The 24,498-nt window shown below is 39.4% G+C and overlaps 1 protein-coding gene across 8 annotated transcripts in view; it reads left to right on the top strand.

Annotated features, from left to right (window-relative positions):
• Nucleotides 1–24,498, top strand: part of mef2aa (myocyte enhancer factor 2aa) — a 197,366-nt gene that overhangs the window by 140,825 nt on the left and 32,043 nt on the right. For 5 of the 8 annotated variants that reach the window (XM_063065924.1, XM_063065922.1, XM_063065928.1 and 2 more), the window contains 3 exons: nucleotides 15,559–15,696; nucleotides 19,834–20,053; nucleotides 21,712–21,765. In XM_063065924.1, the coding sequence (XP_062921994.1) occupies nucleotides 15,559–15,696; nucleotides 19,834–20,053; nucleotides 21,712–21,765 (412 nt within the window). Of the gene's footprint in view, nucleotides 1–15,376; nucleotides 15,509–15,558; nucleotides 15,697–19,833; nucleotides 20,054–21,711; nucleotides 21,766–24,498 lie in introns of all 8 variants that reach the window. The other 3 variants (XM_063065929.1, XM_063065927.1, XM_063065930.1) reach the window with 2 other exon arrangements.

Below are 24,498 nucleotides of genomic sequence, written 5' to 3'. Positions count from 1 at the left end.
GTCGAGCCAGATGTTTTTCAAATAACACATTACTTTCATGCCAATTTCTTCCCCAAGGATTATTTCATTGATTGAACTTTAATTTTCAGGTCCAGTAGAGGAAACTGACTTTATTCCTATACACCATTACATCAGTGGATGCTAGCTACATAGCTAGTATCATTCAACGGTCTACCCTCATAATCCTTTGGGTGGATGAATTTTGTTTGAGCATAAATGCCTCTGTATAAGTAGGTCTTTGTAACATGTGTTAACATGTTCAGGCTTCAGACTGCACCACAGTGAAGCATACTGGGATTTTTAAGGATGCATTGTAAATGTAAGCTGTTGGTAATCGTGACGAGGTACCTGAGCATCTAAGAGTATTGCATTGTATTTTGCATAAGTGAGTTACTTCGGAAGTACAAGATGAAAGGAATGAAATATTAAATAAACACAAAATATTTTGTGAAAATAATTTGACTGATGCATCAGTGACGTGAAAGTCTACTGAAAAAAAATCTTTTTTCAAAACCATTATATTTATTATTTTATAGTAGATTCAGATTAGTGAAAAAGAAGCCACAGCAGATTTATTCTTTGTTAGTTTAATAACTTTAACTAAGAAAATTTGGAAACTTAGCCACTTTAAGTGAGCTGCAAATTCTATAATCAGCAATCACATCCTCTACCAAGTATAGCTCTTATCAAAGTAAAAATGCAGCCTCAGAGAAAATGGTGGTTGGTATCTCTCCCGTACTTTCACCAGGCTTTGTTAACAGATACAGCATTCCAGATGTACTCTTGTGTATAGAACAAGGCTCGTGCTATTGTGCCACTGAGTAATGATAAAAAAGAACAGAATTATTTCATGGCTTTGGGGCTGAAAGCCGAAGCTGAAATGAAGTGATAAGGTGACATGACTTGGATATCAGAAAAGAGTCATGGCATGTTATCTTTTAATGGAGTGCTATTGCTCCAAGCTCCCTTGTGATGACAGCAGCCCCTCTAGAGTCCAATCGAGCAGCGGCTTCCAGAAATGGTAGCAGAAGCCTGTGCACTGAGCGTTTTTCCCAGTGGAGGCTGAATATTTGCTTTACTCATATCAATGCTGGGAACCGTCTGAGTTGGCAGCAGGAACAAGCTGGGCTCACACTTCATGACCTTCAGGGTACCAAATAACAGAACCATGTATGGCCATGGTATGCAGAGTATCCTGCTGATTGGCTGGGAGGGAAGATCAAGGCCTTGAACGGCTGACAGGTGTTAGAAATGACAGCACCTGTTTACCATGTGCTAATTTAGTGATCCTGTACATTAGTGGATGTTTAGGAAGGGTTGGCATATAAAAGGCACAACAGATGCCAAGTTCTTTCAAAACCTGCAAACTTTCTGCTTCAAGTTAAAAAGATTTCAAAACTCTCAACTATAATTCGATCTGATCAGACAGTATATGATGATGACCACAATTGAATCAGCAGATGGCTTCTTAACTTATTGTATTGAAAAGGGTTTACTTTACCTGCTCTGAACTTGACATATATGTTGGAAATTGGAGTCTTAGTGAACTAGCTGGACAGATAGTATGTGAAGCATGTTGGGTGATCTGCAATTTTAAAAAAAAGGATGGACATGGAATAAGGGAAAACTTATAAAACAAAAGTTTTACCTTCCAGTAAAAAAAATTACCTCTCTCTCCGGTCGTCTTCTATTCTGCACTCTGACCTCTGACCTCAAGACTTCTCACCTGCCTATCACCTGGTACCCCCCCCCTCCTTCCTGGTCTCCTATGGTCCACACTCCTTTTCTATCTGATTCCTTATTTTTGCAGCCCTTTGTCTTTCCAACCCAGCTAGCTTTACCTATCACCTTCCAGCTAAGCTCCTAACTGTCCCCCCTCCTTTTTATCCTGGAGTCTTTCCCTTTCCTTCTCATTCCTAAAGAAGGTTCTCGGCCCAAAATATCAACTGTTAATTTATTTCCATAGATACTGCCTGACCTGCTGAGTTCCACCAACATTTTGTGTGTGTTACTTTGGATTTCCAGCATCTGCAGACTTCCTAATTTTTATAAAATGTACGGATGATTATCTCCTTGAATCATAGAGTGAGATTTTACCAGAATCACTCCCTATAGCACTTGCTTCGACATTGCAAAGAGGAACAATACAATGTTGGTTGACTTTTTGCAAGTTGGCCATTGAGATGTCGTGAAGTTGAGAGCGAATGTTGGGGCAGAGGTCATTGTAGGGGTCGATGTTAGTCATCTGGCTGCCCACCCCATCCCTTCCATGATCTTCTACAGTACATTCATTGCCTACTATTATCATGAGAAGTACCACTCAACTGCAAGTCATCAGCTTGGCAAAGATTGCAGTGTTGGAAATCTAAACTAAAACCATAAATGCTGGAAATGCTCCACAGGCCAGTCAACACTTGTGGGACACTTTAACTGCTGTCACTACAAATTGACTGTTGGATATACTCATTTTATAGTGAAAAGCCTCAGTGAAAAGTCTCAGTTTTAGAGCACATATTTAATTTAATAATTACCATTAATCATGGGAATGACTGCTTTGTGCAGAATGATGTCATTAGATGGGCATATCAGATGCCAAGGAGAGGTCAAACATGCCAGCATGGATTGTAGCTGAAAGGTACCTGGTCTAGTATATCAAGTGCCTCCGATTTGTCAAATGTAGAGAGAAGAGCTAGGGGTGATAAGATCATAAGACATAGGAGCGGAATAGGCCATTTAGCCCATTAAGTCAGATCTGTTATTCAACCATGCTTCGTTTATTAACCCTCATAACCCCATTCTCCTGCCTTCTCCCCATAATCCGTGAGCCCTTACAAATCAAGAACAGATTAGTGTTCCCACACCGGTCTCATTTTAAGGACTCTTTATCTTATTACTGCTATTTATTTATGTTTACATTTGCACTGTTTGTTGTTCATTGAAACAGTTTACAGTTACTGTCTATAGATCCGCTAAGTATGCCTGCAGGGAAAAAAATCTCAGGGTTATATGTAGTGACATGCATATACTCTGATAATAAATTTTACTTTGAACTTTGAAATGCACCCAATGACTTGACTTCCACAGCTGTCCATGCAAACGAATTCCACAGATTCACCACCATCCAGCTAAAGAAATTTCCCCTCATCCCTGTTCTAAGGGATGTCCTTGTATTCTAAGGCTGTGCCTATGGTCCAGACTCCCCCACTATTGGAAATATCCTCTCCAACTCCTCTCTGTCTAGGCTTTTCAATATCCAATAGGTTTCCTCTCGATATAGAGAAAATTGCAGGGGGCCTCCCCACAATTTCTTCTCTACTTTAAACTGAGGATAGAAAGTCACCAAGAGTGTAGCCGAGGTTCTCCAATCAGAGCAGTGAGCTTCCCACTAGTACTGTATATCCATTATATTGCTCCCTACATTTAAATACTCGTCAATGGTAAGCTTTGTTTAACCACCTAAAGACCCCTTCCTCTTTTTTTTTGACTTCTAAGTTGTGTTTCATAGGGCAATCACATTTACCTGCCATCCTCCATCTGCAATGCTGAATTTGAAATAAAGGCTGTGTCAGTACTACATTGGTTGATCTCATTTGCAATACTATGGAAATGCCCTGAACAAGTTTCCCGTTCCTAGATGTACGTACAAGATGCTGGCCATAATTTCCAATGTCTAATACGCATCATTCATTTGCTGGTATGGGTGCTGTCTATCCCTATCTGGACATGAGATGATAGCTGTTTTCTTGAATCACTGCAGACTGTATAGTGTAGAAACCCCAGTGGTGCTGCAGTATTAGGAGTTACTGGATTTTGACCCAGTAATAATAAAGGTAGATATTCCATGTTTGAATGTTGTGCATCCTGAAAGAAAACCTACAAGTGGTGCTGTTCGCACAAGATAGCTGCTATTTTCAGTTTATTCATGGGGTTCCTGTCTTAGGGAAGTGTTGTTGAAGAAGTCTTAGTAAATCACCATCTCCTGATGCCTAGTTGAAGGAGAGGAAATATGTTTTACCACACGAACGAACAACTTTAATATGTGTGATGTAGAGTTTCTTGGATATCTTTGGAGTCATCGTTAAATATTGACCAACTTGAATCACATGAAGATGAGATTTATCTGTGTTGTAATGGTGTCAGTGATCATCAAAAAAAAATGCCAGCAGTGCTTTCTGTGCAGACTCGCATGTGTGAAATGACTGCTTCAATGTGAAATATTTTTCCCCCTGTGAGGAATCGCACATTAGCATGATTCACCTCCTGCAAAAGAGTGAAAAATGATCAGAGAGGCAATGGAAAACTGAAGTAAAAGTAAACAGATTTAATCTGATTAAACCAATAAGAGGTGATGAAAATGTGTGAATAGATACAGAATTGAGCTGGTGGAAAATGGTAATAAACCAGAAGGGGGTTTGTTTAGATTCAGTTTTGTGACAGATTTATAACATTGGAAGACTGACAGGCTGCATTGGTTTCTGCTCCGCTGTCTTAGTTCAGATAAAGAGAAAAACAGGGAAGATGGGGAAGAACAGAAACTGACCCCCTTACTGCATCTCCATCCCTAGTTCCATTTTTGTTCTTTCTTGTCTGGACATTGAGGGACAGGGCCTGATAGGATACAGTCTCACTGTCCTTACTATGATGGGTTCAGGAAAATACCAACCTTATTGCTGAGCAGAATAGAGGTTGGGGAGGGGAGGAAGAGAGGAGTGGACATGGATGAGTGGGGGAGAGAAGGGAGCATTGGCCAATGGGTTTCTTCGGCAGGAATTTCTCCTTATTGAAGTAAATTTATTATCTTTCTGCACCTTCCCCCATCCCATTTTCAATGTTTCTCCCTTTCCTTTGCTTAGCACCACTTAAGTTTTCACAGTAACTATCCTCTATGAAAACTCTGCCAGAAATGTGCTGTCTACAAATATCTGCTTGCAACCAGGGCAATGAGTCAACCTGGCAGCATGTCTGGGGAGTAATTGTAAGTTGTTCCTTTTGAGAGGAGGTGGAATATCTTGACCACTATCTGAAACTTGCTGAAGCTGGCATCAATTTGCTGAGCTGTTGATAAACAGCACTGTGCAAAAGTTCTGGATACCCTAGTTTTTTTTTGAGGTTTCAGATGATATGGTCTCCACAGAGCCCTAATCTCAACATTATTGAGGCTGTCTGGGATTACCTGGAGAGACAAAAGCAAGCGAGACAGCCAAAGTCTGCAGAACTGTGTCAAGTTCTCCAAAATGCTTGGAACAACCTACCAGCTGATTTTTAAAAAAAATATATATAAAACAGCACAACAGTATATTGTGAATTGATGCAGTTTTAAAGGCAAAGTATGACCACAACAACTAGTGATTTGATTTAGCATTTTACTGTTCACTGCTCCTTATAGTGATTTAAAAAATATAAATTTGTAGACCCTTATTATTTTCGAAACCATCGTCGCTTTACAGGTTTTATTCTTAACATTTGCCTGAGACTTCTGCACAGTACTGTGGACCAGGCTGGAGATCATTCAGGATGTTATGTGAAATCTTAATTTGTATCTAACAGAAAAGAAGCAGAACTTTATATAGTGATTGGAATATTTCAATATTGTATTAATTGTTCAAGAAATTGTACACCCTGCAATTCGTGTTTATGAGCATAAAGTCACTTGATAATTAAAATCAACCATTCATTTTCAAAGGAAATCTGAAAATCCAGGAAAGATGCAGACCCTTCTAAATATACAGTTGTGAGTTGTATATGGGCCAGGCCAAGAAAGCATGATAAATTGCCCTCTGCAAAGTACACAAGTGAACCGGGGTATCTTTTTACAACGATCTGAAAGTTTCATGCATACCATTAAGGATCTAGCTTTAATTAAATTAGATTTCTCCTCTGCCAGGTCTGAATTTGGCTGTGTCTTCAGTTCAAAAGACCATGTCTATAAATGCCAATTCAGAATCTTAACTACAATGCGAACATACACAGTTGAGAAATAGGGTAGATCATACCATGTTTGCTTAATTGACTACAGGGAGGGAGGGGTGGTAGTGATGTGGTAGAATACTCTTGCTTATCCTGGCCAAAGTTATGCTGAAAATGCATCTAGCTGCAGCATCCTCTAAATCCCAGACTTCCTGAACTGAAAGAATCCCAGTTCTTTGTTGTTAAATAAAATTCAAGTTAACATCATCGACCCATTTCTTCACAGTTGGTAACTCGGCTTGGGTAAACCAGAAACTGGGATGTTTGTGATAAGCTTCTGTGATCAGATTTCATAGTTTTCCCTGTTTAACTGGCCTGCTAACCTTTGTTTGCATGTCCTATTAGATGGTAAAGGAGAGTGATTTTAAAAATATGCTCTCCCTATGTGTGAGTATAATTTCAGTGGCAGTATTATTGTCTTCTGACATTAAACTTTGTTTAAATTCTGCATGATATGTTTTCAAAACCTCTAGTTATATATGACAACTGCATGAACACATTAAAGGCAATCACAGTCTAATGCTGCTTCATTTTTATTAAACCTTGAAAATAAAAAATGTCCGTGGTAAACTGAGGCATAAATAATTCAAGTTAGTACACAGAAAATTAGATGGAAAGGAGGTCATATATATTTAAACCCACAAATAAACCACACTCTATTTGTTGATATACTATATGTACTGTACCAGGTGATATACAATTCAAAAACACTGATATTATCTTTTTTTAAAAAATTGTAACATCTTATCAGTAACAGTTGTAAGAAACTAAAAGTCCAAGCTGAGGAGTTGACCACTCAGGATATTGATTGCTCTATTCTGCAATGGAACCCTATTTGGAACAACGGGGTAGATATTTTTCAGCACTATGCAGTTTAGAAGATCAGTATAAAATGAGTCATGAAAATGCAAAGAAACGTTGCTTTTCCTATTTGTTTTAGTGTTAATTATGTTTCCTCTAAGGGTGAGTTCACACTCTGCAAATTTATTGTCTGTACAAAGCTTCTCACCAGCACTAATCTTGGAGTGTAAATTGGGTGCCGTGGTCCAAGATGATTCTTAAGCAAAACAGATGAGCAGTCTCTTCTTGGGAGTCGTACTGAGCTTCCTTCTGGTGTCAGATCAGCTCCTGATGCAAGAATCCAGAACATTTACACACTAGCTACACTGTAGGTTTGAAGTCAAAGCACTTTGCACTCACTCTGCAAGACTTCAAACCTACAGCTAGGGAGGGGAAGAAAGAAAATAGAGAGGGGGGGCTGGAGACAGAGAGAGAGAGACAGAGAGAGAGAGAGAAGAGATTAAGACCATAAGACAAAGGAGCAGAAGTCGGCCATTCGGCCCATCGAGTCTGCTCCGCCATTTTATCATGAGCTGATCCATTCTCCTATTTAGTCCCACTCCCCTGCCTTTTCACCATAACCTTTGATGCCCTGGCTACTCAGATACCTATCAATCTCTGCCTTAAATACACCCAACGACTTGGTCTCTACTGCTGCCCGTGGCAACAAATTCCATAGATTCACCACCCTCTGACTAAAAAAATTTCTTCGCATTTCTGTTCTGAAAGGGCGCCCTTCAATCCTGAAGTCATGCCCTCTCGTACTAGACTTCCCCATCATGGGAAACAACTTTTCCACATCCACTCTGTCCATGCCTTTCAACATTCGAAATGTTTCTATAAGATCTCCCCTCATTCTTCGAAACTCTAAGGAGTACAGTCTAAGAGCAGACAAACCTTCCTCATATGTTAACCCTCTCATTCCCAGAATCATTCTAGTGAATCTTCTCTGTACCCTCTCCAATGTCAGCACATCCTTTCTTAAATAAAGAGACCAAAACTGCCCACAGTACTCCAAGTGAGGTCTCACCAGCGCCTTATAGAGCCTCAACATCACATCCCTGCTCCTATACTCTATTCCTCTAGAAATGAATGCCAACATTGCGTTCGCCTTCTTCACTACTGACTCAACTGGAAGAGGTTATTGTAGAGTTAATTATGTTGAGTAGGACTTTATATAAAGAAAAACTCAAACCGCATAGTTGCTTATGAAATATGCTTTATAAGCTGACTCTGACCGGAAATGATAAATATTGTTGGTGGGGGGAGTGGGGTACGGAGGGGTGGGTTAGTGGGCAGATGTTCTATTCAGCATTACTGCTTAGGGCAAGTAACCGATTTTTGGGTCTGGTGGTCCTGGAGTGGATGCTACATAGCCTCCTCGCTGATAGGATTGGGACAAAGAGTTTTTTTCAGCACCTTTCTGTACATGTGTCCTTGGTGGCAGGTAGGCTGGTGCTGGTGATGCATTGGGTAGTTTTGACTGCCTATTGTAGAGTCTGCCTGTCCGCCACAGTGTAGTTTCTGTTTCAGGTGGTAATGCAGCATGTTTGGATGTGCTCTACATTGCATCTGTAAAAGGACGTAACTGTATATGTGCATAACACAGCTCTCTTTGGACTTAGAAAACTGATGAGCGTCCTGATTATGTACAATATGTTTTGGGACCTTGAGAGGTTGTGTGAGATGTGAGAAACTGCTTGTAGTTTCCACTGCTGTACAGTCGATGTTAAAAAAAAAAGGGTGTGAGTGGTGCGATTTCTTCTGAAGTCGATAACCATCTCCTTCATTTTGTTGACATTAATAAACAGGTCATTTGGCCTGAAGCTTTTCCACCTCCTGTTTGCATGCTGTCTCATTGTTGTTGGTGATGAGCCCCGCCACTGTTGTGTCATCAGTGAACTTGACAATATGGTTACTCGGGTGCAGTTGTATGAGCAGAGTGTACAGCAATAGGCTATACACAGAGCCCTAGGTTCACCCTTGTTGAGGAGATGGGGAGGGAGCAGTGCTGTGCATCCTAACTCTTTGCGGTCTTATGACTGAAATTTAAGAAACAGAATGAGAAGTCTTTGTGAATACCATACTAACATTAATAACTTGTCTTTTGTGTGGCTTTCAGACAATAAGTGCAATGGACTAACTGAAACCTGTCTTCCAATATCTTATGGCAGTACAAGAATAGTAATTCTGTGGTATTGTATAAAAGTACTTTAGAAAACTGCATGTACCTTTTAATTTTATTGGTATTTGAGGCAAAATTATTAAAAAAAAAACACAGAATTTGCTATTCTAAGAAGTTGCTTTCTTACCTACATTTAATGAATGGTATGAAAGAACTAAATATTGAGTCCTTCCAGAGTAATCAGAGTTTGCCTGTTCTACTCCAAAGCTTGTTACTTAAGAGAAGGTAACCTAGTCTGCTGATGAATCTTTCTTTATGCCATTCTGCTTATCTTAGAGGGAAGATGCTTGGTTCTAACCTCTAGTGATTTCCCTTGAAGCCCTTTGCGGCAAAGAGCCAAGAGTTGGCTGATTCTGTGCTTCCAGCCAGTAGCTTTAAGCATGTTGGCAGAATATTAAGTCATAATACCTTGGCACTGGAAGCTTTGTTGATATGTACAGGGTCAAACACCGGCCTGACTACCATTTTATAAATATTGACCCATGAATGCCAGTTGCTGTCTCAGACATGTATCTATAGCAAAATCTTGATTGTAGATCTGCCAAAATGTTGATTGGGGAGACTGCTGCTGGGGAATAAATTAGGAGACCCTTTACTTTTGGCAGTCATGCAACCCATTTCAGTCTTGCTCAGCCATTTTCACGGCCAGATTAACCATGACGGTCTTTGAATTGACAATAATGCATACTCTGGCCCTCAGTGTTTACTCTTACCCCTTCATTCTGTCCTCTTCCCCCTTCATTCTGTCCTCTTCCCTGCCTGTTCAATCACAATGGCTGGATGTAGGGCATGAGGGAGTGAGACAGGTAAGGCATTTAGATCTTGGGGATGACTGGAAGCACACCAGAGGATATCAGAACGTAAATGGGGATGGATACTTCTTTACTGAGTTTCAGGAGAGAACTGCTGGCATTCAGCTATTCCAGCAAAAATAAATCCCGACTGAAGTGAATCCACTAAGTTGCACTTGCTCTGTCACAGGTGGTGCTGCATTCATCCCTCCTCCCCATTCCATGTGGAGACCAGGTTTCCAAATATTATACTGGGGAATCATTATCCAATATCCTCTGGTAGCTCTTCTTGGGTAGCATGTACACCAGCAGTCATTTCATTCAAGATTATTAGCTTGCAAAATAGGAGGAATGGGGAAGATTGCTTTCAATTATTTCATTTTAGTTATTGCTTTTGAAATATTCATGTTATTAATCATTCTTAAATAAGTTATTTGAAAATAAATTAAGCCTTTGACAGAAGCCAAAGTTTCACCCCAAACTTAGCCAGTCAGGGGCATGGCAGAAATGGGACCACACTGGTATGCATCTTGATCCCTTTCCTATTGCCTCCAGGGTGAGTTAGGTCAGTATGATTGTCTTTCCTTTGGTCTGGATGAGGGGCCCTCGCCTCGAATGGGTGACTCCAGCCATTGGTATGGATCCATCATGATCCAACCTAACATAGGAAAATCCGGTTCCCATATTGCAAATCATAAGTGTTGGGGAAAAGATCAAGTCACAAAGTGCTCATCAAGAGAGAAGTGGAGTGGATTTTCCATTTGGCACATCAGATGAATTTGAAAAATACGCTGCAGGCTTTGCAATCACGCAAGTGATGCGCAAGCTATTTTTCCATTTCCTGCTTAATACATTGTCGCATCAAGTTCTTATTTGGAATTTGTCAGTCTCAGCAAGAACACTGATCCGGCAGTGTGGTGCTTACTTAAAGAGGTATGACAATATTTATAGTGAAATAATTTGTTAAGCATCTTTAATAATAATATTGTGGTAGGCTGTAGACCTCACTATCAGATTATTAATTTCTATCAAAATATATAAAAACAAGCATGTTGTGTGTATTATGGACAATAAAGAGACTCTAACCTGAAAACTGGGGTAAAGTTTTATGGATAATATAATTTAACTAGCAATTGTGAGAATAAGCATGGAATTGCTCAATTTGGTCCGGCGTCTGGACTTTTACCCCTAGGTTCTCCCCATTACTTTAGAGCAGAAGTTCCCAATCTGACCCCTAGCTTAATGGTATCCATAGCATTAAAAAAAGGTTGAGAACCCCTGCTTCAGGGCGTTTATGGGGATATACACCTGTAAACGTTCCCTGTTATCCAGCCCTGGGGAGGCCGGAGCGGATTGGAAGTGCCCAGCAGCCATTAGACCTTAGTTTGTGTAGTTTGGTTATGATTTGCATTCCTAAATTTAATGTAACCTTGGTACAGAAGGCTTCTTGTCGTTTGTTGTAGGCAGTAACATCAGTTGCCTGTAATGTAATACATTTACTATTTAGTTCCATTGATCATGATATACCTGATTTAACTGATGGATGATCAATGAAGTTGTTTTCTTTGGTACCTGCTGTGCATTCTGTCTTCAAACTGTTAACTCCACTCCTAACACTGGCAACCATCTGAAACTCTCTAAAACTATATACAATCTCATTTGACTCCAAGATAAGCTTCCATCCACAAATCCTTGCCAGCAGTAAGGACACTTTATTTTTCTAAAATTAGCCTAGCTAGTCTGTTGTTGAAACCTTTATCCCTTCCTTTCCTATTTCCGGATTTGATGATTCCAAAGCGCGCTGTATAGCCTTTCACGTACTCTACGCCATACATTTGAGGTAATTGAAAACTCCTGCCAGTGTCTGATTTAGTTCATGCTATACAATATGTCAATGATTTGGATGACAGAATTAATGGCTTTGTGGCCAAGTTTGTGGACCATATGAAGATAGGTGGAGGGGCAGGTAGTGTTCATAAAGGAGGAGTCTGCTGAATGACTGAGACAGATTAGGAGAATGGGCAAAGAAGTGACAGATGGAATATAGTATAGGGAAGTGTATGGGCGTGCACTTTGATAGAAAGAATAAAGGCATACAGTACACTATTTTCTAAACAGGGAGAAAATTCAGAATCAGAGGTGCAAAAGGACTTTGGAGTCCTTGTGCAGGATTCCCTAAATAATAACATGCAGGTTGTGTCACTGGTAAGGAAGGAATATGCAACGTTAGCATTCAGTTTGAGAGGCCTAGACTACAAGAGCAGGGATGTAATGCTGAGGTTTTTTAAGGCATTGCTCAGACCACACTTGGACCATTGTGAGCAGTTTTGGGCTTCTTTTCTAAGAAGAGATGAGTTGGTATTGGTGAGGGTCCAGAGGACATTCACGAGAATGATTCCAGGTCTGGAAGAGGAGCATTTGATGGCTCTGGGCCTGTGCTCACTGGAGTTTAAAAGAAAGAAGGGGGATCTGAAACCTATTGAATATTTATTGAAAGGCATTGATAGAGTGGATGTGGAGAGGATTTTTCCTATAGTTGTTCAGTCTAGGACCCTTAAGCACCCTTAAGGCTGATTTATACTTGTACGTTAAATGTACGCCATAGGTACGGCATAGCCACGAACCCTAGGCAGTATCTACACTGAACCCTATGCCGTAGCCTAATGCGCACCTCTCCCAAAATGTAACTACGCGTAGCGGCGTTGCAGACCGCAACAACTGTGATTGGTCCACTTGGTAGCATCGCATTTCTTCCAACGCTGCAATAGCTTCCCATTGGGCGACTGAAGGGCAGGGAAGGAACTCTGGCTGCAATGCTTTCCATAGAGCTTTACAGACCTCTGAAATTATGGAGCACCCTGTGCTTGACGCCAGTTTGTAACTAGCTGCTACAGCCTGTTGACTTCCACCTGAAGCTAAAACTCGAATGGTGATTGCCCGTCTCTGAGTACACTGTGCGTACACTGATGCAAAATAAAGGGTTGAAGACGATGAACCAAATCATCAAATCTACCTGCCGACATCTGAAAATATTTGAAATGCATTTCCTTGTCCATGTCTCTCAGTGGCCGGACAAGCGCAGAAAATTCACCCTCCTTCAGTTTCAGTCGCCATTGTTTGAAGTTTGAGTTTCTTCGTGTTGAGTTTCAACACGAAGAAACTCAACACAGTGGCATAGAAACACCACCGCCAACTAGCGTTTTGGCGGTGAATTGCAGAGTGACACAGACACACCAATGCACAAGTATAAATGCTCACAACAGCATAGCCCACTTGCGTAGGCTATGGCGTAAGCTCGTACGCACAAGTATAAATCAGCCTTTAGAATAGCTGGACATACATTTAGAACAGAGTTGAGGAGATATTTCAATAGCCAAAAAGTGGTGAATCTGTGGAATTCATTGTCACAGACAGCTGTAGAGGCAAGTAATTGGGTATATTTAAAGCAGAGGTTGATAGGTTCTTGATTAGTCAGGGTGTCAAAAGTTACAGGGAGAAGGCAAGAGAATGGAATTGAGAGGAATTATAAATCAGCCATGATAGAATGGCCTAACTCTGTTTCTATGTCTTATGGTCTCATTCATCTGTCTTTTTTTTGAGTTACATTAGTTCAAACTTTAAAATTCTCAGTTTGTTTTCAAATCCCTTCATTGCCTTCTCCCCATTACATCATTTTCTCTAGCCCTATAATTCTCTGAGAAATTATTTCCTCAACTTGGCTCTTCTGAGCATTTTGATTTTAATTGCTGCATCACTGGAGCTCTTCCTTCAGCGGTTAAGATCCTAATATCTGGATCTTTTCCTGAATCTCCTCGTATCTGTGCTTTTTTTCTTCACTGAGGTCCTCCTTAAAATCTACCCTTAAGACCAACCAAGCTTTTGCTTGCCAGCCCTGATATTTATTTCAGTTGTTTGATGTCAATTACTGTTTGATAGCATTCTGATGAAGATCTCAGGAAAGGATACATTCCAAATAAAGGCAATTAGTTAAAGCTGCTTATATATCTCTACCACTGAAGACAAACTTGTGCAATTAAAAAATTAAAGCTGCTTGTATCGTAAGATTATTAACACAAGAAAGTCTGCAGATGCTGGAAATACTGAGTTCCCCCAGCATTTTGTGTGTGTTGCTCTGATGAGATTATTTTCTTTTAATTCATAAGCACCTAATACTCCACCTCTACACATCATTACATTTTTGATGCAAGCAATTGGCTTGTAACCATATGCAATAGCCTGCATCATTTGTGTAAGAAGTGTCGCTGTTGCCATGCTTAATTAGTCTAAAGAAAACAACTTCTAGGTTTCATTGAAGATTTGTGAAAGCATTCACTGGCCGTGCAGCCATTTTGTCATCTTGTGCTGCCTCCTTGTTGTACAGATTCCTTTGCACAGCTGGCAGTTCTAACACATGAGCAGAAGGCCCAAAGATTGCACCTTCCTTGCACCATTTTAAAGCTTAGTTACATTCAAGCTAGTTTACAGTTTGATTTTACTGAAGATGCCTTTATGCAAGGGTGCACATTGATCCTTATAGGGTTTCACGCAGGAGAATTACCCCTGAAATAAACAGTAGGTCATAGTTTCTTGATGTCGCTCCCTCTTGCGACTCTCCCCTCTCTTGCCCCCCCCCCAGGTCTGTCTCTCTTGCACACCCCCCCAACCCCGGTGTCTCTTGCCCCCCCACCCCAGTCTGTGTCTCTTTACCCCACCACCCATCCCGGTCTGTCTCTCTTGAAGGTCTGCATTTCTTTAGCCCTGCACCCCCCCCCCCGTGTGTGTGTGTGTGTGTGCCTGTCTCTCTCTCTCTCTCTCTCTTTCTTTCTCTCTTTTTTCCTTTTTTTTTCTCTCTCTCTCTCTCTCTCTCCCCCACATCTCACCTCCCCTTCTCCTCTCCCCCCCCCCCCCCGCCAGAGCATATTCTCATTCGGCTGCTAATTCTGCTCTCCATGCCTTCCACTCATTCTCAAAGACATGTTGCATTCTAACAGGAGTGCCCAGTAAGATACCTCAAATTTGGGAATTAGTGATTATGCAGGTTCTGAAGACAGGAAATCTAATCTATAGCACCTGTTCTAGCAATCCCTGTAGCTTTATAAACTTGCATGAACTATAATGCAATCACCATCTGTAAAACTATAGCACAAACCAGAAGAAATCAGCTAGCAACTAATGTGAAAAGGGTTGTGAATCCACTGAAGTAGTGGTGCTGGGGTCTCCTTCCTGATGCTTAATACCTGCCTAGTTGATTGAGAGTGTTAGCTAGAGTGCCAGAATGGCAGTATTGGTATGACATCCGTCTTATAGAGAGGATGATGTGCTTGCCGTTCATATTTCTGATGTATGTGCAGTAACACTGAGTCTAGGGTTTTCTCTGATAGAAGTGTGTGCATCCACAGTATGTGCCAATTTGGAGTCCAGCTGTTTTGAGTGACACCCAAAATGTAGAAGCTATCAAGCCTGATTTTTGCACCCCAGTAATCTTTGTGGTGGTGGTGGTGGGAGAGGGCATCATTAGTTATTAAACTATCAGTGAACAGTTATTATCACAGCAGGTTTGTAGTTTTGTGTGAATTTTCCAATTGTATTTCAGACCTTAAGAAAGAAAGGACATAATGACTGTGATAGCCCAGACCCAGATGATTCTTTTGAGCACAGTCCGCTCATGGAGGACAAATACAGAAAGATTAATGAAGATAATGATGTAATGTTCAAGCGATATGGTGTAAGTACCTTCATCTGGTATTCTTTGTGTTGATTCTTTAAATCTGCTAGGCGCTTAACAAGAAAGAACACAGAGGTTGCGACAGTCCGGAGCCTGACTCCTCATACGTGCTCACCCCCCACACAGAGGAAAAATATAAAAAAATAAATGAAGAGTTTGATAACATGATGAGGAATCACAAACTCGCAGTAAGTAGATTTTGGCACGTGGTGCTCTTGCTTGAGAAGACTTTGATTTCCTTGCTACATTATTGCCTGCTCTGTGACTGAAGAAGGCTGCATGAAGATAACAGAACATGGCGAAGGAATACAAAGCATAACACCTAACTTGCAAAACGTGTACCTAATCTCAGAGGCTGATTTAGAACTAACTTAAACCACCTAGAATCACCTTACCATCGCTTGAAATTTCAGTTATTGCATGCCTTGAGCATTATTAAGAATTTCATCTCATTATCACCCTGACACGTAATAATGTGGTGTGTACGTGAATTAAAGAACAAAATAATTTTCTTTAACATTTGCACTGGACATGGTGTGTGTGTTCTAAGTTGTTCCACACAGGAGGAGTCTATTTGACCCACCAAGTCCGTGCCACTTGTGTATTTTTTAAAAAAATCTATCCATAATGCGTGGTAGTTTAATGGTTAGCGTGACGTTGCTGTAGCGCCTATGACCTAGGTTCAATTCCACCACTGTCTGTAAGGGGTTTGTTTGTATGTTCTATCCCATGACTGCATGGGTTTTCTCCAGGTGCTTCAGTTTGCTACCATTTTCCAAAGGTTAGTAGGTTAATTGGTCACGTGGGTGTGATTGAGTGGCATGTTCCCATTGGGCTAGGAGGGCCTGTTACTGTGCGGTATCTCTAGATAAATAAATAAGTACATGATGCTGTCACCCAGCACCAGTGCTCAGCCTTTCAGATCACTACCCCTCAAGTTTAAGTGTGTTGAGAATTTCTGCCTTGACTGCCCTTTAGAGCAGTTAATTCTAGAACTCTACCTACCCACCTTGATGAAAGGAAAATCCTTCTCTTCAATCCTCCTATCAATTTCTTTAAATCCCCCACCAGCTCCCACCCACCTCAGATTTTTGTCCCCTTCTGCTAGTGGAAATGAATATTTCATATTTTTTTTTTCAGGTGGTTCATAAATTTGAACAACCCTGTTTTATTTTCCTCACCCTCCTCTGTTCCAAAGAAAATGATGCCAGTTTATCCAATTTCAAAGTTCAAAGTTCAAACTTCTTTTCCTGGTAACGTCGTCAACCTCCTACACACACTCTTCAGTCACATGTTTCCTGTCACGTGGTGACCAGAGCTCCACACAGCACTCAACTTGTGATCTAGCCAGCTGAGTATGCAGTCTTAATAATCTCTTTGCTCTTTTTAATAACCTCCTTGTGTACCTCAGAGAATAATGCAAAATATCCTACATGTCATTTTAAACACATTGATGTCCTACTTCAGTTAAGTCTGTGTGGATGTGTTCTTCTCCATTTGGTATTCTCCCTTATTTTTACTCATTCCCTTCCCTTTCCTTGCCTCGTTGCACCTCCTCACAAACACTACCTCCCAGTTTTCTGAATTAATCTTTGCTCAATACACCAGACTATCCCCTTCTTGCTATTAACCACACAGACAATGCTTGTGCCAATGTAGTGAACTGCAAAGGAGATTTCTTACAGGTTTGTAAGTGCACCTTGGATGTAACCAGGTGTAACCTTAGATGGCAGTTCCTTTGATATTTCCTTATTGTCACAGAAGGAGGCTGTTCAGGCAATTAAGTCTCCTGAAACAATCCCCTTCCCCAGTAATTTTTTCTGTCATGTATTCTCCTTGTATTCCACAGTGGATCAGAGAGTAGATCCATTTACTTTGCAGCAGAGTGCAGGAAACTAGGAAGGTCTGAAATTCTGCCCCCCTCCCCCAGGTCTTTTCTGAATTAGTGAATCCTTAGACATGGATTGAACATCATTCTCAGCATGAGTGGGGAAAAAAATAACTGCAAGGTTTTTAAAACTACTAACTTTTCTAGGCTTATGAATGAGGATGTGATTGGGCACAGCTGTGAGAGCTGTTAACACGCCCCGCCTGGCTTGCATGTGAGGAATAAACAATCAGACCCAGGTGTTTGCGTGCAAAATTGCCCCCCAGTGCGACTGCCTTTCTCAGGAGAGTGTGAGGGGAGATTTTCATTGGTCATTAGCCTTAAGCATATGAGGGAGTGTTGACCACTGCGCCCACCTGTACACTTCAGTGTCATTGACAACCCACAGGCGGATGTGAGTAAAACCAGCAGGTAATGATCTTTAATGCATCCCCAAAGACCTTTCTTCCCAAGTATTTGAGGGCTCTGTGTAGAAATTATACCAATGACCCACAGATGCTGAGCTACACTGATTTATAACGTTAGTTTTCCAGATATGTGTGGGTGGGTATTTTCTGACTAGTAAATCTTTAAAGTTTTATTTAGTATCATTCAATATGAAAGAGTGCAATAGGAATGTCACCACAACACACAGTTCATAACTGTAATTACATAAAGTTTAGACATATTTTCTGGGGCATCTGTCAGTTGTTAAATGTTAGCTTCATGTTTCCGGCCTTTAAATGATCTGCAGCTGATTGCAGAATGAAAGGTAAAAACGTTACAAGCAAGTACGCAAACAAATTAGTTCCAGTTCAGCAAATTATAATTTTTCAGTTTTATGATGCACTGCTTTGCCTTTCGAATCTGAATTTCTATGTGCATTCTAAAATGTGCTGGGTTATTTTATAGTAGGATGGTCTAGCACAAGAATTTTGGAATTTGAAACTTGGACCCAGAATTATAATTGTGCTTGTAGGTTACTTCTAATCTGGAATTTAATATCCAGTTCATATTTTATTCCAAATTGTGTTAAAATCAAGGAAACTTGCTGCATCTGTACTGTAACAACAGCATCAGGTCAAATAAAATTAAATGTCCAATGCATCTTTGTGATTTTCCTTTAATATGTTATTTTGCTCCAGTTGATGATTTGTAAATTTAAATTTTCCATGGTTCCTTGCAAACTTTACATTTTAGAAAAAATCAATTTTGAATACAAATGTCACTTATTAATAGCTTTGCCACAGTACAGTATGAAACTTTTATTACAGAGTTCCTGTTTTATTGCCTGACCTAGAATTTTACTATTTTCCTTTATAATTGTGGTGATTGAGAAATATTCTTAGCTGTGGTGAAGTTGCAATGATGTATTTACATAAAAGCTAACTAGTTTTTATATTTTCTATTCATTTATGCTGATGCATAGTTTCATGTTGCACTGGCTCATAAAAAAATAATTCTACTTTGGAGCATTACGTTTTTAGCACTGAACTGAGTTTGCATAATCTGTTACCTTTGTGCTGATTGTACTTGGCAATAGATAACACCAAAACTGGAAAAAAAAATATGCTTCCAAGTCCCAAATCGCAGACACGAAATTGAAAATTAGAATTCTATATTTAACAAGCTTAGCAATATTATCAAAGATATTTTAGGCATGAATTATACAGAGTTCCTGATAAATTGTACAGTAAATACTGTGATCTTTAATTTCGGCAGTGTGAATTGGTACTCTTATCCTATTGCCTGGTCACCAGCGATTCGTTAAGTTAGACAATTACTTAAATTGTAGGTCATGTCCTCTTTGAATCAGTATTAAATGATTAAATATTTAAATATTCAAAAAGCTTAGATATTTGGATATTGCAAAATTGTCCAAGGTGATTTTAAAGGAAGAAACATTAATAATTACATTACCTTCACATGCATAAGATAACTAGCAGAGATCCAGCATTTTTACTGAAGGTCCAGCTGTTCATTCACCAAAGAAAATTGCAAACTCATGGGTTTGTTCTCACATCTGTTTCTTTGTGACATGAGAGCTTAGAAAATTGCTTTTGATGTGAAAGTATAGTCAATGTTAGACAATATCCCTTTAATTCCAATTTAATGAGGTGTGGGATATACTGGATGTATATACTGGAGTATTTAAAGCAGCTAAGCACATGATGACACTTTATAGAAATAGAACAAAATAAACTGAACTTTATTTATCACAATCATTTTCGAGTAGGGAAATGAAAGTCCTTGAAAGACTGGACAACTGAATATAATAATTTTTGTGTTTGTGTTCAAGGTTGTATATTGTGCTTGACAAATGGGAGATTAGTACTAGCTTTACCACTTTAGGAAATGTGGGTTTGGTTCTGAAAATTTAATACATATTATGTTAAATACTTCTGTTCATGAAACTGTTAACTGTGGAGTAATTCAATTTTCTTTAATTTCTTTTTAGCCTGGTTTGCAACCTCAAAACTTTGCAATGCCAGTTGCAGTTCCTGTGAGCAACCCAAACACGTTAACTTACAGTCACCCAGGAAGCTCTCTTGTAACTCATTCATTGGTAACTACATCTATAACAGATACCAACATGCTTTCGCCACCCCAGGCTACACTGCCCAGAAATGTTATGTCACCAGGTGCCCCACAGAGACCTCCGAGCACTGGTAATGCAGGTACCTGTCTTTCCATTGTAATAAAACTGCTATGAAGAAGACAGAAGGACTCTCAGTTAGTTGGATACTGTATGTTGGCGTAACCTTTTGCTGTGGGAGCTTGCTGTTCTATAAATGAGAAAGCCACTACAAACCAGAGTAACTTTCTGACGTTGAAATAACATTTAACTCATCTAAATGTTTCATAGTAGTTTACGTTTCTTTTCAAATAATGCTATGGGGACATTTTCCACTTGTGTACTTTCAGACCAGGAGCCTTTTGCTTTGGCAGCATTTAGCAGAAAATTAGCACACCACACATGCATATTTCCATCCAATGTGGTTGGTACACTCTGGAATCTCTGTTCTGGCCTTTAAACTTTCGCCTTTTACTGTTTAAACTGCAGTTTTCAATTGATAAATCTGAAGACTCAAAATAGCTGAAGTTTAAAAAAAACTTTGTTGTAAAAGGAATACACGCACATACACGGAACTCAGCAGGTCAAGCTGCACATATGGAGCAACAAAAGATTTGTTGTAAAAGCATCAGCATGTATATAGAAATCTGAGGAAATCATTCTCCTATTCTTTCGTTCAAATAAAAATTTGGAATTGAGGCAGCATTTGGAACTGAAAGGATTGAATAAGTTTATCACAACAATCTGTTTCCAAAAGAGGTTTGAATTTGCTCAGTGGTATTGGAGTATGCACATTCTTTATGAAGTTATTTCACCTTGAATTTTAACAGAAGTCTTTATAGTTTGTTGCCACCTATATTGAGAATTTGTACAGGGCAGGTTATCAGTCTGGCAAAAGTTTTAGTCCCACTTTTATTTTGTACGACGCCTATTTGTGTTGCTCTTTTACTGAGGTTAGTTGGTAGCTCCCATTATTGCAGACACAAGTGCAGAACTAAGGCAATTGCAATATATTCAGTTCAGGTCTTTGAGATGTAGCATTAAATTTAAGGGGGGGGTGTGTATATGTGTGTGTGTGTGTATATATGTATGTGTATATATATGTATGTATGTACACATACATACACACACACTGATTATTCCACTTCCTTCACTCCCATAGCTGCTAATCAAAAGAAGTCTATTGACTATGCACCCTGAGAACCTTGTTTCTTTATAAATAAGATATGAAATTTTTAAATTGTATCTCCACGTGTTTCTATCAGCTTAATATTAGTTTTAAATTGAGTTAGAAAAGCTAATCACATTCTTTGAAATGTATGATGTTACGTAATGCAATCTGAAAAATAAGATTACTTGCTAATTATAACATGCACATTAAATAGATAATCATCATGATGTTTTGTGAAATCAATTTCCAGATTACAGTAACTAACATTGCTTTATAATGTACATTATATAGAATGTACCTTGATGTATAACTAGTTTCCAAGCTAATAATATGTAATTTTATTGTAAATATTCTAACAATCATTATTTCTATATGGTTTTAAATATTAACCCATTCAAATGATGTCTATTTAATAGATAGCCTGAAAAATAAGTATTCTAATTTTCAGAAAGAATTGATTTAGGGTGAAGAAGCCATATTTCATGCTGTAAAGAAATAGAAATTATCTTGATGTTCCACCCAGAACTGTGTGTGCACTGCTAACTTCTGCCTCTGTTTAAAGATTGGATCTCACTTTTGTTTTCTTTTAGGTGGAATGATGGGTGACCTAACAATGCCAAATGGTGCAGGTACCAGCCCTGTGGGTAAGCATAGAATCTGTTCTTGACTTAATACTTAAAGCTTTGTTGAGCTTGAAGTCACTGAAATTGGAAAATCATTGTTATGATAATTTTGATGGTACAGTACTGCAAAATGCACGGGAGCAGGAGATTTAAAACTAGCTGCTGTCTCACTTTTTGCTCCCACATATAAATTAATGTGGAATTGGCTCGTTCCTTTAACTCTACTTCTTATAATCTTGAGTGCCAGTATTCTACAGTCAATTTTGCTTCTAATAAATGTGTAATGACATTTTTTTTTGTAGATATATTTCAATCTAGTTTTACATAGTAGAGTTGTTTTGGGTAGAGATATAATCTACAAAATTATTCTGGAGCGGTTCCCATTGCTCATTATTTTATCATTGCCCATGTCTCTTTAAACTAAAAGAAAATGGCAGGCCGGTTATCAATATCACATCTTATAATCAATCATTCAACTTTGGGTCCCACTCGGTAACTTGGTATACAAGGTTTAATTTTGAAGTAGCCCACTGCTATCTTGCACATACAATAGCAACCTATTTCACTTGACCCAACAACTTATAAGAGGCAGTTGGACAGGCCCTTGGATTGGAAAGGTTTAGAAGGTCATGGGCCAAACACTGTTATAAAGTGGATAGGGTATCTTGGTTGGCATGAACCTGATGGGCTGAAGGACCTGTTTTCATGCTGGATGACTCTATAACCTACAAATATAAAGTAAACAAGATGCAACAGGATCGTACAGAACTGGAAGGTTAAGTTTGCTACTGATGAAGACAGATGGCTTTAACTTGTTACTGCTTGGATCTTGTATTGAATTGTTATGTTATTCATTGAATCAGGAAGATCTGTGCACACATCTTGCTAAGTTACTTCCAGTTTCTGTGTGAAATTCCATAATAGAGAGATTAACAGTTTCCCTACTTACAATAATTTTTAAACTAAATTTAGTGTAGTTTTTGTATTATAATATCCCATGTGTTCCAGAATACTAGACATGAAATGCATAGAAGATTTAAAAGCTCTATTTCCAAGGTATTTTACCCCTTCATATTATGTAATGGATAAAGGGCAGGGATATAGGTAGCATCTCCATGTCTAACCCTCCACAAATGGTGTGAAAGCCTGTTTCTGCATAAATTGCAAAAGTCACTGGCCCAACATTGGTTGTCTTTTGAGAAGATGATGGTGAGCTGTTGCCTTGAACTACCACCTTTCTGGTACATCTACCCCTAAAATACAGGGTGTTCTAGGAATTAGACCAGTCAATAATGAAGCACTGAGGATATACATTCAGTGGCCACTTTATTAGGGACATCTTTACACCTGCTTATTAATGCAAATTTATACTGGGGAAATCATGTGGCAGCAACTCAATGCAGGCAAGAGGTTCAGTTGTTCTTCAGACCAATGAGCAGAATATGGAAGTGATGTGATCTAAGTGACTTTGACCGTGGAATGATTGGTGCCAGATGCGGTGGTTTGAGTATCTCAGAAACTGCTGATCTCCTGGGATTTTCCCACTCAACAGTCTCTAGAGTTTACAGAGAATGGTGTGCAAAAGAACAAAAAAAAATCCAGTGAATGGTAGTTCAGTGAGTGAGGACACGTTGTTAGTGCAAGAGGTCAAAGGAGAATGGCCAGACTGATTTGAGCTGACAGGAAGGCAACAGTAATCACGCTTTTCAGCAGTAGTGTGCAGAAGAGCATCTCTGAATGTACAGCACATTAAACCTAGAAGTGGAAGGTAGCTAATAAAGTGGCCATTGAGTATATTTCCAACTCAGGATTTCTCATTTAAGTTTTCAATAGCTGACCGCTTATCCTGAGAGTATGTCACCAGTCCAGGCAGAGGTAACAGCTTCATGGCATCTAACATTCAGTCTCTCAAACCGGTATACCTGAATGAGGCCGACAGTGGGTATGGTACGTATATGTTCTCTGGGCAGGATGTCCCTCTATAGCAGAGGACTTGATATATCCTATTTGGCACTGCATGATCATTAAAGAAATAATGTAAGGAACTATTCATGAAGATTAGCACTTTTTGAGATGTGCAGCAGATGGTGCAAGGTCTAAAATTAGACTATCTACAAAGCGACATTTAGCAGATCAGCACTGTTTAAAGATTGGCACTTGGAATCTTAACATGTATATTCCAATTGCTTAGTGATTATTCAGTAATATCTAAGCAACAATAAATCTATTCTGAAGTGTTTAATCCTGTTCTATACTTTGCAAATGCCAAATAATGAAAACCTTTAAGTTTTGCATTGCAAAATTGAACAAATGTGAATATACAGTTTGAAGTCTCTAGTGAGCTTGTCTCAATTGTTAGTGCAAGCCAATTTTGCAAAATGCAACTTAACACACTATATTTTTGAAGTTTGAGCTTATCTGAGGGGTAATAAGGATGAGGTTTGTGGGCACTGAAACAAGGACAAGGAATTTCTTGCACTTATACGTAGGCGTGACAAGGTGATCAAAAACCTGAAGCCAACAACAAATTCACATAATTCAGAATGTGGTTAAGCACTTGATAGAGTAGCAATATTAATGGCAATGGCCAGCATGGCTTAATTGGAATTTATCAGGCTGTTTCTTACTTCAGAGACTTAAACTAGACCAAAATAATACAGCGCTAAGGAAATTTCTTTAGGATCAGAATATGTTGTTTTGAAGGAATTGGTAACCAAAGTTTTCCCCTGCTTTGTTAGATGGGTGTGCAAGATT

The sequence above is a fragment of the Mobula hypostoma genome, chromosome 13 (genome assembly GCF_963921235.1).
Source record: "Mobula hypostoma chromosome 13, sMobHyp1.1, whole genome shotgun sequence".
Classification (NCBI taxonomy): domain Eukaryota; kingdom Metazoa; phylum Chordata; class Chondrichthyes; order Myliobatiformes; family Myliobatidae; genus Mobula; species Mobula hypostoma.
The sequence above is the reverse complement of the archived record's forward strand: the minus strand, read 5'-3'. Positions and strand labels throughout refer to the sequence as shown.